Source organism: Lutra lutra, chromosome 1 (assembly GCF_902655055.1).
Source record: "Lutra lutra chromosome 1, mLutLut1.2, whole genome shotgun sequence".
Classification (NCBI taxonomy): Eukaryota; Metazoa; Chordata; class Mammalia; order Carnivora; family Mustelidae; genus Lutra; species Lutra lutra.
This window is the reverse complement of record NC_062278.1, coordinates 124,700,989-124,714,875: the sequence shown is the minus strand read 5'-3', so window position 1 is coordinate 124,714,875 and position 13,887 is coordinate 124,700,989. Positions and strand designations below refer to the sequence as shown.

At 43.3% G+C, this 13,887-nt stretch overlaps 1 protein-coding gene across 1 annotated transcript in view; it reads left to right on the top strand.

The window, feature by feature from the left end:
• TRIM42 (tripartite motif containing 42) overlaps window positions 1–2,241 on the top strand; it is a 29,948-nt gene extending 27,707 nt beyond the window's left edge. The window contains exons 5-6 of the mRNA XM_047700810.1: window positions 1,983–2,125; window positions 2,158–2,241. Coding sequence (XP_047556766.1) covers window positions 1,983–2,069 — 87 coding nt within the window. The 3' untranslated portion in view covers window positions 2,070–2,125; window positions 2,158–2,241. The remainder of the gene's footprint in view (window positions 1–1,982; window positions 2,126–2,157) is intronic.
• The last annotated feature ends 11,646 nt before the right edge of the window (window positions 2,242–13,887 follow it).

The following is a 13,887-nucleotide window of genomic DNA, read 5'->3' as shown; positions in this document are numbered from 1 at the left end:
TTGAACCTCTATGTCTTTTCTTTTCCTAGACTTTTGGCTAGGGGCATGAGTCCCACAGAAAATACAAGCTGAAATACTTGGCATCTTTGTCTTATTCCTGATCTTAAAGCTTCTCCACTGGGCTATGATGATTTTGTATTTAGCTTTGATGGTATAATTCTCATTAAGGAAATTTCTTCTAAATTTCTGAGAGCTGTACAATCTTATGCCTTTTTGTATTGTTTGAGACAATCATATGATTCTTCTCCTTTAGGCCTTAATGGAATGAATTACATTGATTCTCTGATGTTAAGCTTGACTTGCATTCATGGAATAAACCTTGTGTGATCATGATGTAATTATTTAACATATTTGGTTTTAGTTAGCTCATATTTTATTTTGAATTATTGTACCTATGGTCATAAGTGAACTGGACCTATAATATTTTGCTTATATTGTTTTTATCTGGCTTCAGAAACAATAGTTTATTAGGTTATAAAATGAGGTAGGCAATTTTTGCTCTTTTCCTGTTTTCTTAACAACTCTTTCCTAAAAGTTTGTTAGAATTCATTTGGAAAACCATCCGAGCATTTGGGCAGGGAAGAGGATGTCAACTACCATTTCAATTTCTTTAGTATCTCAAGTTCTGTTCTCTATTTCTTTTGTCCTGTTTCATCTGATCCCTTTGTTCATAAACATGCCCCAATCCTCACTGCCCCACCACACATCACACATGATCTTTCTCTCTGGAGACCCTGACTACTTTATAGCAGAATTCAAATCCCCTATGTTTTATGAGTCAATTCCCAACCCCACCACAACACTGTTATCCCTTCATTATCACCCCTGTTAGTTTGATGTGTATATTTTATACTATATCCACTATCTTTACCAAGGCTGTCTCTCTGTATTATCTCCATCTTTATCCAGCAATGGGCAACCTAGTGTTATGCATGTAATATGATCTTTACCTTATATGAAGCCCTGTTTTCTTTAAAATTTAAAAATTTGGTAAAAGTAAAGGGCATAATGATAATCACTGTCTATTTCTTTTTTTGCCCTTTCCTTTTGAATACAAATATAAAAAGTTAAAAGCTTTGCATATAGGGACATTGTTCAAACACCACTCTTCACCACCCAAAATGTATCCCTACCCCATCTGCCCTCTGAGTCCTGATCTGTCTAGATAGAGTCCACTGATCCAGTGGGCTATCCCTCATCCCTGGATCTCAGCCTCACTTCCTAAATGCCTCTACAGTAAATGTGTACTGGGAAGGAATAGGAATGCTGCCAGACCAGAAGCCTGGAGAAACCCAGCACCTTCAAGGTAAAGCAGGGAGAGACACATGTAAGCTGAGTTGGTTAGATCTGTAGGACACTTGCCCAGCACAGTCTGCCCTTTCCAGATAGCTCTGACAGTTCATGGCAATCAAAGACAGTGTGAAGCATCAGAGAGAGGCAATTGGCAGATTTACAAATTGTGGTTCTATTCACCTCTCATCCACTTCTCTGAGAACCTTCTCTTTACCTTAACCAGTGTTGAGGTTACAGAGATGAAAGACTTATCACCATCTCTACAACCCAGTCAAGACGTTCAGTCTGTTAAGAGTCTGAATTAATGGAATTTACAAATTATAACAGCTATGACAGAAGGAATTCCCAGGGGCTGAGGGGACACTCTGGAGGGCTGCTCTATGAAGAAGCCCACCTGAAGTCACAGCACTCAGTTAAATGCAGTGACTTAAAGGAAGTAGAAACTGGTCTCCAAAATCCCAGTCTCGCCACATATTAGGAGTATGACTTTAGAAAAACAAAAAGCTACCTAATCCTCCTAAGCCTCAGTGTCCTCATTCATACAAGGGGGTCAGTGGCACCTGCTTCATGTGGCCATCATGAGGAGTTAATGAGATAATGTGTGAGGGTCTGGTACATGGTACTGGCCGTGCTCCTGGAAGCTACTATTTTCCCTGTGGCTGGTGTCATGGCTCTGCTTCTCATTGCAGGTGGTAACCCCAGATGGGCGTGGGAAGAACCGAGCTAAGTGGGGCCTGCTGAAGAACATCCAGACTGCCCTCCAGAAGCGCTTCTGAGCCCTCTATGAGCAGGCAGCAACCTCAGCGATGCAACACACACACACACACACACACACACACACACACACACACACACACACATATGTATTTTTCTTACCACATTCTTCAGTGAGGTTGCAGATGATGTTCCCAGGACCTCTGAGTCTTCTAAGACCTAATAAAAGGAAAAGCCTGATGTCATGGCTCACTGTTCACTATTTTGGAACCAAGATGTAAAACAGTCAGCAAGTATGTACACCTCCATTAGCTCAGGACTAAGCCTAGGCTTAGAATTCTGTGGTGTTTTATACATGGCAGTCACAGGCCTCTGGGTAGTAAAAAGGGCACCCTCTTTTCACTCAGGCCCTCTGGGTGTGCATTCTGACCCAAGTCTAACTAGCTTTTGGTGTTTGGGCAAGTCACTGATTGAGGGGGAGCTCCTTACCTCACCATGTAGTCTATTTCAACAGTAAGCAGCCAATGTGGTTAGAATGTTCTCCCAACTACAGAGCCTGAACTTGCCTTCCCATAGCTTTACCCCATGGTCTGAGGTCTGTCTCTGAGCCATAAAGAATGAGAGTACTCCCACCTCTCTACACTCCTGCTGGTCCCTACAACAAAGGAGGAACAGTGGAATACCTGGTTGGAGGCTCCTCTATGGTCCTTTGAAGCAAGGCAGGAAAGAATGACAGAGTCACAGGACAGCTCCAGCTTCATCACAGAACCTGACCTGGCCCTTCAGACAATAGGAAGCCCCCAGGGTTTCTGGCCTAACAAGGTCCATCTTCCTGGAATGACCTTCTTCTGAGCCCTACCCCATTTCTGCCAGGAAAACACCACCAGTTCTTAAGACACAGTTCAACCACTTCTTGGAAGTCTTTGCTGATTCCCTAGGTCAGGATGACAGCTCCCTCCTCCCTTGGGTGCTCACTAAGTACAAATTTTCCTCCCCCGGCTCCCATCCCCCACAGAGACATCTATTCCAGCCCTTGAAACTCAAGTGCTTGCATCTGTCCCCAGTCTATAGGGCAGAGATGGGATCTCATTCATTTGGTCCTCAGTGCCTGATTTGATGATGCTCACACCGTACTGGGGTGTGACAGAGTACTGCCAGGAGACCATGCACAGAATGACCCTCCTCCGAATGTCCCCACATATCAGTCTGCATGACAAGGCTCTACACAGGAAGTGGAAATGGGCAGGAAAGAGGCAGTCACTACTCACCACCTTCTCTAATCCCATCCTTTTCATGAGTTACCCTGCTGACAGCTCTAGCTTCACCCTAGAGCCACTGCTTTACAGCACTTTATTTTGTCCTGAGCCTCAACATCAAAGCTAGGGAAGGCCTCTTCCCGTGAGAAGTCCCCACTGAGGATCTTCTAATAATGTGAGATGAAGTTGAGCAGATTCTGCCCTGCTTCCCAACAGTATTACAAGAAGAAATCCCCCAGGGAGCTTCGTTATGATCCTATTACTGTAAATGATGGCTTGAATCCACCATCGGATTTGGTATTACCATATAATCATTTCTGTAAAAGGCTTCAGAATCATCATTAGCACAGGGAGCAAATTAAATGACATGCCAGTAGGGATTTTACTACTGATAAACTAAAATGAAATTAAACTAACAAAAATAGAGTGGTATGAATATTGCATTACAATGATCACACCTACACACAGCGCAAGTGTGGCCAGAATCAGATAAGCCGCAGCACCCTGATCTGCCTCTTGGAGAACACAAGCCTTGCCTTGAGTGACCACAGCAGTTGGCTGCATTCTCTGGAGCCCACCTAACCAGTAGATTTCTATCAAACACAAGATATGATTGGCATTGGACCCCCTGCACATCATGCTGCATGCCCCCCACCCAGGATCCTTCCCAAGGTATAAAAAAGGAGGCAAGGATCTGGTTATAACACTAGCTCTTCACTAACTGGCTGTGTGACCTTGAGGAAGTCCCTCTCTCACTCGGGGTGTCAGCTTCCTCATCTATCCAATGATCTGGTTTGATGTGCCATTTTACAGATGGTCTTTAATGAAATGAGAATGATGCTCCTCTTTCTGGCTCTCAGGATTGTCCTCAGTTTCAAATGAGCAGTGTAGCTGACAGCACGATACAAAGTGGAAAATGCTGTTAAAGAGGATGAGTTGTTTTTTTTTTTTTTTAAGATTTTATTTATTTATCAGATAGAGATCACAAGTAGGCAGAGAGACAGGCAGAGAGAAAGGAAGGGAAGCAGGCTCCCTGCTGAGCAGAGAGCCCGATTCGGGGCTTGATCCCAGGACCCTGGGATCATGATCTGAGCTGAAGGCAGAGGCTTTAACCCACTGAACCACCCAGGTGCCCCAAAGAGGATGAGATTTTATAAGATGCAAATATGTATGCTCACCATAGTACACATACATAAATCTATGTATGCCAAATGTAAGCAAGAAATTCACAAGTATACGCCACTGTGTTGAGCCATAGTCTCTCTATATGTCTACATATTCCAACACCTCTATCCATCTTTCTTCAGTGAAGCTTCTATGGCTACAGGAACAGATAATGAGTGGCCACGTCTACTCTAAAACAGCTTGCAGCATGTTGGCAGAGTCTCTAGCTAAGTAAATAGTGGTTTATGTACACCTCTCCTTTTTCCCTCTTCTCCCTTTCTTTTCTTTTTTTCTTTTGATGTCCACTCTAGATTCATTCATTCATTTAGCACATCTGTAAAGAGGGTGCAATGGACTGAATGTTTGCGCCCCTCCTCCCAAATTCATATGTTGAAATGTTCATCCCAAGGTGATCCTATTTGGAGGTGGGGCCTCAGGAAGTGATCTGGTCTTGTGAATAGGATTAGTGCCCTTACAAGAAACAGCCAGAGAGCTGGCTCTCTCTCTCTCTCTCTATCACATGAGGATATAAGAAGCCAGCAGTCTGCAGCCAGGAAGAGGGCCCTCCCTGGATCCTGACCATGCTGATCTTGGACTTCCATCCACCAGAACTGTGAAAAATAAATTTCTGTTGTTTGTAAGACACTCAGTCTGTAACACTTTGTTACAGCCACTCTCACAGATCAAGACAAAGGGTGTCAGTGAAGGGCTCCTGAGGAGGAGAATTTAAAGCTGTTTCCTTAAGAATGGGGAAGAGCCAGCCATGTGACAAGCAGAGAAGAAGAGCATTCCAGATAGAAGGACAGTAGATGCTAAGGTCCTGAGTTAGGAAAGGGCTTGGCATATTAAAGAAACAGGAACATAGCTGGAGAGGCTGCTGTGCAGGAAAGAAGGAGGAGGAGAGAAGGATAAGAAAGTGGTCTTGTCAGGATCAATGGGTCATCATAGAGGGCATGTGCCTCAGGAGGCTGTTGAAAGATGTTAAGCTAGGTAATGTGACAGCCTTACTTATATTTCAGTAATATTACTTTTGGTTCTGGGTGGGAAATGAGTTGTGGGGGGCCAAGGGAAAAGACGAGAGGACTGTTACCACAAGCATGGATACCTGGGCTAGGAGACAGAGTCAAGGTGGACTCACCAATGGGGGCTGTAGGAGAGCAGGGGAGAGGAATTAAGGATGGTACCCAAGATTCTGGATTAAGTACTGGACGGATGACGGACCCAGGCAGGGGAGATTGGATAAACTTCAGAGACTATCAGCATCTGCCCTGAATGAGGGAAGGTCTTGAAAGACAAATGAATGGGATCAAGCAGTAGCAGGTGAGTCTGTGTCAGTTAGGTCTGCTGGAAAACAGAACCCACACCAGTCCTTTTAACAGAGAGAACTGAATATAAGGACCAGTAAACAGATTGGAGGATTGATGACAGAAAAGGGATACTGAGAAGACAGAGGCCAGAGAAAAGGCTACTACAAGGACAGCTTGCAAAAGAGCAAGGAATCAGGGATGAGTGGGGAACTGACATAATAGGTACACAGGAAGCACTCACTGGTTCGAGTTGTTAAACTCTGAGTTTGTCATGTCTGTATTTCCTCTTCTTATTTTGCGAGATAAAAGAAACAGGGTATGTGGGGAAATGTTGATATGATTTAAATTATTGATATTACTTCAACAGTTGCCCTACTCCAAAGTAAATAGGAGGTATATGCAGAAAACAGAGAGGTAACATGAATACCAATGTGGTATGAGTGCTCCTACATGCAAGTGTCCCTATTTTGGCCTATTGCCACATCTTCCTAGTACAAGCCTTCACCAGCACCCAGCCCCACAGACTCAGCTATGCCACACACACACACACACACAGAGGCATATGTACATCAACATACACAAGCATGCATATGCTTTATAGACATTTGTCCATACATTTGTATGGACACATGTGTATGTTCATACACGTGTATGTTCATGCACACACACGCACTTGTAGGGACACATGTGTCCACACACATGTTTGACATTCATTGCCTCTGCACCACATCATCTGATCTGAGGTCAGGGAAAACCTCCTGAACTAACAGGGACTTGACTTCAAGGCTGAAGGACTAGAAGACCAAATAGGCATAGTTCTGAGAGAACACTTTAATATCTGTGATGGGAGGTAAGACACTGGGGTGGGGAGGGAAGAAAAGGGGAGACAAGGTGGAAGAAAGTAAGGTAAAGCAGTTCCCTGCCACCTTAGTCTCCAAGTGATCTGTGAGGACATTTTGGTTCAAAATCAAAGGGTTTCTTTGCCAACAAATGACCAGAAGAATCGGATTTTGTAGAAGTTCTCAGAAAAGCTAATGCATTCCAAGGCAAGTAATTGACTGAAACTAGGAAAAAATGCAATTTAGGGAGAAGCCCAAGGGACACATGTTACTGCAAAGCTGAAGTGGGCCCAGAAGCTTGAATTTTTTATACCAAGTTGTAGAAGTTAGCAAAATAGGGTCCAAAACAGAGTTCTTCAGATGCTGTGAATCTATGCATGACTTCATTTCCATTCCTTTAATTCCACCAGGAGCTACAATTTCTAAATTTTCCTTCAGGAAAAAAATCATTTAGCTCAGAAATAATGCTTTCTATATAAAACTGTAGCAGTTTCAGGGTTTATTTCTTTGATTTTGTTTCCTTCTAAGAAAATCAGAATAAAGGGAGTATTTCATCTTAATAAAGCCAGATTTGGGAAGTTTCTCTGAGCACCAAAGCAGAAAACAAACTCACTCAAGAAAAATTGACCAAGTGCTGCACCCACCTGGCCCTGGGCATATGGAGTAGACAGAGCCAGCTCTGCCTTCCATGGGTCTTCACACATGAAATGGGAGAAGAAAATCAAGTCCTACCCCTATGTGGGCTTCACTGTCCAGGCCAGATTTCACAGGAGTCAAGCCCTTCATGGCATCCCTGGGGTCATGAATATTGAAGGGAATTGAAGAAGCAGAGAACTAGAAGTTAGGCATAGTAGGTAGGAGAACAGCAATAAAGATCCAGAGGCTGGACTAGAGCGTCAGATGAATGAATGTGAAACAATGAGAAATATATATTGGTCTCTGCTCCTTGTCCTGACACAGGGCTCCTAAGCCTTTATAGTTTCCTAAGCAAAAAGAGTACTAGGAGCATCTTTTGTTCTAATATTCGACCTTTGACCCTGGCTCCTGACATAGGGCTCCTAAATCTCTTGGAATTTGCTGAGTGATAGGAGTATCTCTGGTTCTAAGGAGGTAATTCAGTGGGCCTCTGGATGGGGGCCAGTCAGGAGAAAGACAAAGCTATGAGTAGAAGCTTGCAATTTTCAGTCCCACCCCTTGCTCTCCAGAGAGATGAGAAGGGCCGGAATGGAGTCAATGATTGATCATGTCTATGTGATGAAGCTTCCATAAAAATCCCAGTAGTATAAAAATAGTAGTATAAAAATCCCAAGGAGCTTCTGGGCTGGTGGAGACGTCCACATGCTTGGAGTTTGGCACACCCCAACTCCATGGAAACAGAAGCTCCCATGCTTGGGACCCTCCCTGACCTTGCCCTATATACTTCTTCACCCGGCTATTCTTCCATACCTTTTATCATATCCTTTATCATATAACAAACTGGTCAACATGTGTTTTCCTGAGTCCTGTGAGCTATTCTAGCAAATGACTGAACCCAAGGAGGCGTTGTAGGAACATTGGTCAGATGTACAGGTGACCTAGGATGTGTGAGTGGTGTCTGAAGCAGGACAGTCTCGTGGGACGGAGACCTTACATTGTGCGATCTGACACTGACTCCAGGTAGATTATGTCAGAATTGAAGGGAATCATGGTGTCCCAGAAAATTGCGTGGGGGTATTCCCCACACTTGTGGTATCAGAAGTGTCAGAAGTGAAGTGAAATGTGGCAGCAGCATGAGAGTAAAGGAGAAATAATACACAGGAGCATGTTTTTCCTCTTCAAGAGTCATAAGCCCAGATGGGGATTGGAGGTAAATTATAGGAATTGATGAAAAACAGAATTTTGAGTTTATCATATGGCTAAAGAGAAGCATGTATAGGTTGTTGAGCTGGAAATGAATAATAATAGTGATTATAGTAGCAATAGCTAACATTTATGACAATATTATAGGCACTATGCAAAGCATGTTACATGTACTGGCTATGTAATTCTCACAAAAGCCCTTTGAATGAGATAGGCCCTGTTATGATCTCCACTTTCCTGGTAGGGAAACGAGGCCCCAAGGGGTTAAGTAACTTGCCTGGGGTCACACAGCTTATGGGAGAGGTTGAGGTGGAATGTAGCCCTTGACCTGGAGGCTGCGATGGGTGAAGGTTCTGTGCTGCCTTCCCCCTGGGCCCTATATCACTGAGCCCTTGTCTGAGGATGAAGCTGAAAGGCAAGAGAAGCTGAAGTAAGAGGTAAAGAGGGGTTTGGTGATGTTGCTGGGTCTGGATCATGATCTACTCGTATTCCAGAATCCTCCCTTGTGACTTAAGCTAATTGGAATAAAGGTTCTGCCACTTAAAATATACCCTCCCTTAGAGCCTTTATTAGTTTTGGATTGGGGCTCATCTGTGCCTTCCTCAGAGTAACTTCCTAAGTCCTTGTTAAGTGCTAAGATAAAGGACACACTGCCCCACCCTCAGGATTGAAACCATGGGGAAAGGGTCAGGGCATGCAGGGCAGGACAGGTCCCTGTGGGAGGAAGAGGGCCCAGGCTGCTCCAGGAAGTCAGGGAAGGCTCCCAGTGGAGGCAACACGGTAGTGGCATGGAGGGTGCTTGGAGTTTGCCAGGTAATACAGAGGGGAACAGAGACACTGGACCTGGACCAGGTCCTCACCTAGGCCCAGGGACCCCCCCACCAAGATCTTCTGACAAGGTCCAGACAGACCCTCCCCTTGCCTTGTCGCCTCTACTGGGCACCAGTAGAGGCTTTTGGTGCCCATCTCCCGACAAAGAATAAATAATAACAGAAAGGCCACTGCTACCCAAGTACCAGATATTCGATGTCCCTAACAAAAATGTTTGTTTCCCAGGTTAAAGAGATCTGCACGTCTTATGTGGGTAGAAGTGAATGGCTATGGTTTAGAGAACTGAGTCAGCTTCTCTTGGCACCAGCCCAATGTCTCTGTGGGTTTAAAGGTGAGAATCTACCTGTCAGATCGGAGGGACCTTACCTCAGGCCTCACCTGTGAAGACTGGATTTTTTCATTGGATCAACTCTAATTATGAAAACAAGGTCTTCTCCCTGCCCCGAGCTCTCCAGGAACAACCTGAAAGGGAAAGTAAAGTCCCTTATGTATTTATGGGTTCCCCAGGAGGACACCTCATTTGAGTGACCATCACCTTCCCAGGATGATGGGTGCATGTCCTATCTCTGCCACTCTGTTTCTATAGGACTCTGTCCAGGTATTTACACTCTCTGGACCTCAGAACTTCACTCTGTATAAGGGGATATGAACTCTCACTGGCAAGGGTAGTCATGAAGACTACAGGGGTGTAAAATGAGAATATATCCCCACAGTCACAAGCACAGTGCCTGGCCTGTGGCAGATGCTCAGCAATTGACATTTGTTGCGACAATTACAGTGATAACCCACATGATTGCCATTGTTCCATTCAGTTGTGTCTTGATGCAGGCTGCCTCTTTTAAGGCAGAGCTGTTCTGAACTTTTTCCAAATTACTGGGCTCTTTTTGAGTATCTGCAGAAACAACAAACCCCAACGAAAAGCACAAACACATGAGATTTTGCACAGGATTTCAGTGAAGTCAAGAAACCCAAACTCCACCAACATGCCCCATCCTGCAGAAGTCCACAGCACACAAGTTCTGAGGCCCTGCATTTGGACAACTTGCCTATCTCTCAGTTGATTTATTTTGCTCTTAGATAAGAGTGAGAGGTCTCGGGATGCCTGGGTGGCTCAGTCAGTTAAGCGTCTGCGTTCCATTCAGGTCATGATCCCAGGGTTGTGGGATCAAGCCCCACATCGGGCTCCTGGCTCAGCAGGAAGCCTGTTTCTCCCTCTCACACTCCACCTGCTTGTGCACTTGCACAATAATACATAAAACAATAAATAAATAAAATCTGGAAAAAAAAAAAAAAAAAAAGGAGTGAGAGGGTTTCTATGCTTTCCCGGAGCAGTGTTGGGAAACCTGTCCCCATGTGCCACGTTGAGCCACAGAGCAACTAAGGAGCTGCAGGAATCAGTGTGTACACCACGCACTGTTTGCAGCCTGAGACAACAGCAGCACCTATCCTGCCCATGAGGTTGGGTTTTCCTAACGTAGGAAGCTGCCGTGGCAATGAACAATTACAAAATACATAGTTACTCCAAGCACAAACACCAACCTGTGGAGGTACCAGAAATATTTTGACATTTAGGGAGACCCTCAAACTTGACAAGGTCAGAAACCCCTGCTGTAGTCCAGCTGCCCTTCCTGAGCCCCTAGTCCATGTCGGCATCCATGACAGAAGGTTGCCTAGGCAATGCCTGAGCAGTTGGCCTCCTGTGGCAACTAATATAATTAAAGTAGAAACATTTCCAAGCACAATTTAAACAGAAGAGAATCATGCCACAGCCAAGGGCCTCTTTATTTAGCTCCTGCAAATAAATCCCACTTTCAGGGTCCCTGGGTCATGGTCTCTGCTCATAGCTACTTTGCCAGTTCTCCACACCTAGCATCTTACACACGAAGAGAAGCTTTAGGTTGGATTTGTTTGTCTTTGTTTTTTATTTTTTCTTTTTTCTTGCTCTCATAAAGTCACAGAAACTAAAGTTAGATAAAAACATTCATTTTGCCTGATTTTTAAATTTGGGGAGCCTATGCTTCAGTTTGCTCACAACTGCTACTCAATCAAAATAGCAGGTTTAAACTGTCTTCAACTAGTAGTTGAAGTTGATTTAGCCAATAAAAACATGAAGAAATTTAACAGTAACATGCACAGACGCCTTACAGCAAGAGAGCTGAATGAATGAACCTCTTTCAAAGCCCTCTCCATCACATCTGTGTTCCTCCTCTGAGCCCAAGCTTTTGCTTCTTCCCTCCTCCCCCAGCTGCCCCCCACCCCCCATTCCTCTTACTTAATTTTCTAAAGTCTTTTGTCTTGAGATAGAGGTAAACAAATCTATCACTCCCTTTCTTTCATTTCTTCCTTTGAAATGATTGATCACCTGCATAACCTGCAATTCAGGACGCTTCCAGCAGGGAACGATACTCCATTATTACAGACTCAGCAATATTTGTGTTAAGTCAGAGTCCAAACACCAACATTTGTTCTGTAAGCCTCTAGGTAGTGGGATTATGAATAAATCTGTTTCTACACCTCTAATGCTTTTCCTCTTCTTTTGAAAGAGAATGTATTTCTTTGAATATCAGAAAAGAACTAAGTTTATTTCAAATATTTTGAAGTTATTACAACATATTAGCAGTCAAATACAAAGAGCAAAATGAATGCTGGAATGTTACCTATCATTATCATTAAACATAAGGGTATATATATGGTGAATTCCAGGACCCTGGATATAACCACAATTTATAGCTTGACCATCCTATGAAGAGATTATTTATTATTTGAATAGTCATCCTTGTCACACCTTGCAACTCAGCATGTAAATTTGGCTCTGAAAAAAGGCAACAAATTCTGTTGTTGAAAAGAATATGAATTCCATGAACTCTAGTGACTGCTCTCTCCTTTGGCCTTAAGACATATTTTCATTCCATCACTGTTGGGCAGTATGTGTACAACAAAATTTATAGAAAGGAAAGGAGACAGCTGAGGTATTTTTCTTGCCTTTATCTTCTTAACTCTTCTCAGATCTAGCACTGGGATTTTTCCATTTTCACATCTGAATTGCCAGTCTACAAAAACTCTAAAGAATAATAATGCTTCCTCCAATAGTGGTTCTAAAGAAAAGTTGTATGAACATTTTGTGTTGGGTTTTAATTTCTCCATGTAAAAATAAAGAATTGTTTTGGAGTTTATTGCTAATCAGTAATCCTGCTTTTAGTAATATATCACATGGAAATAAATATATAAGACCCATGTCAGGGATGCTTGTTGCAAAGAGATTTAAAATAGCAAAAAATTAAGGAGTGCCTGGGTGGCTCAGTTGATTAAGCGTTGGCCTTCAGGTCAGGTCATGATTCCCAGGGTCCTGGGATCGAGCCCCACATCAGGCTCCATGCTCAGCAGAGAGCCTGCTTCTCTCTCTCTCCCTCCGCCTGCTATTCTCCTTGCTTGTGCTCTCTCTCTATCTCTCTGTCAAATAAATAAATAAAATCTTAAAAAAATAAGTAAGTAAAAACAACTGAACTGTCTACCACTTAAGAGCTTGGTTTTTTAAATATATCTTTATTCTTTGAAACATAAATAAGGTTATTAAAAAGAATGAAAGCATTTATGTGCTTGCATGGAAAGGTGTCCACTGGTAGGTATAAGGGGGAAAACCAAAAGGAGCTGGGGCACCTGTGTGGCTCAGTTGGTTAGTGTCTGCCTTTGGTTCAGGTCATGACCTTAGGGTCCTGGGATTGAGCCCCACATCGGGCTCCCTGCTCATTGGGCAGTCTGCTTCTCCTTCTCCCTCTGCCCCTCCCCCAGCTCATGTTCTCTCTCTCAAATAAATAAATAAATACATCTTTTTTTTTTTTTTAAGGAGCTAGTATGAGCTCCTTGCTCAGCAGGGAGTCCGCTTCTCTCTCTGCCCCTACCCCCCTGCTCCTGCACGTACACTCTCTCTCAAATAAATTAACTAATTAAAAATCTTTAAAAAAAAAAAAAAAAAGGTAGTGTTTTCCAGGTGGCAAAATCCACTGAGAAGAGGTTGTGGATGTACCTTTGGGGGCAAAAGTAGAAGGCACAGGAGCCAGCATCAGGGGTGTGGAAGGAAAGCAAGGAAGAGTGGAAAAGTCATCATGCCCCCTTTCCCACTGTAGATTCCAAGCCTGGGTCATTGTAAACTTGTCAGAGAAGTGAGATGAGACATTAGAGCTTTTATTTAAATCTGGCTACACATTTTAATACCTGAAAACAACATTTTTGCAACTAAGAATGACCAGAAAGCTATCGAATCTTCTAGAGGTTACATTATGGAGAAAGAAAGAACTCTGACAGGATGTATATAGGAAGACAATGATGGAACTTTAACCATTTAATAAAATGGTTACACCCATTATATAAATTATATAATATATATAATAAGCATGCCAATAGACATTTTTATATTTTTATTTCTATTTTGGGAAAACAAATAGCTAGGGTCTGAGCCAGGGCTGTCTGTTGAGCAAGAGGCTCCTACAGTGGAAGCAGACTGCAGTCTTCTTCTTTCCTTAGTTCCCTTGGCTCTAACAATATGGTTCATTCCTCAGCAAATTTCCCTTCAAATATTCAGCCTGTGGCAATGAGATATTTTTATAGCTTTTTATTTAACACCCCCTTGAGAATTATTGTTTGCGT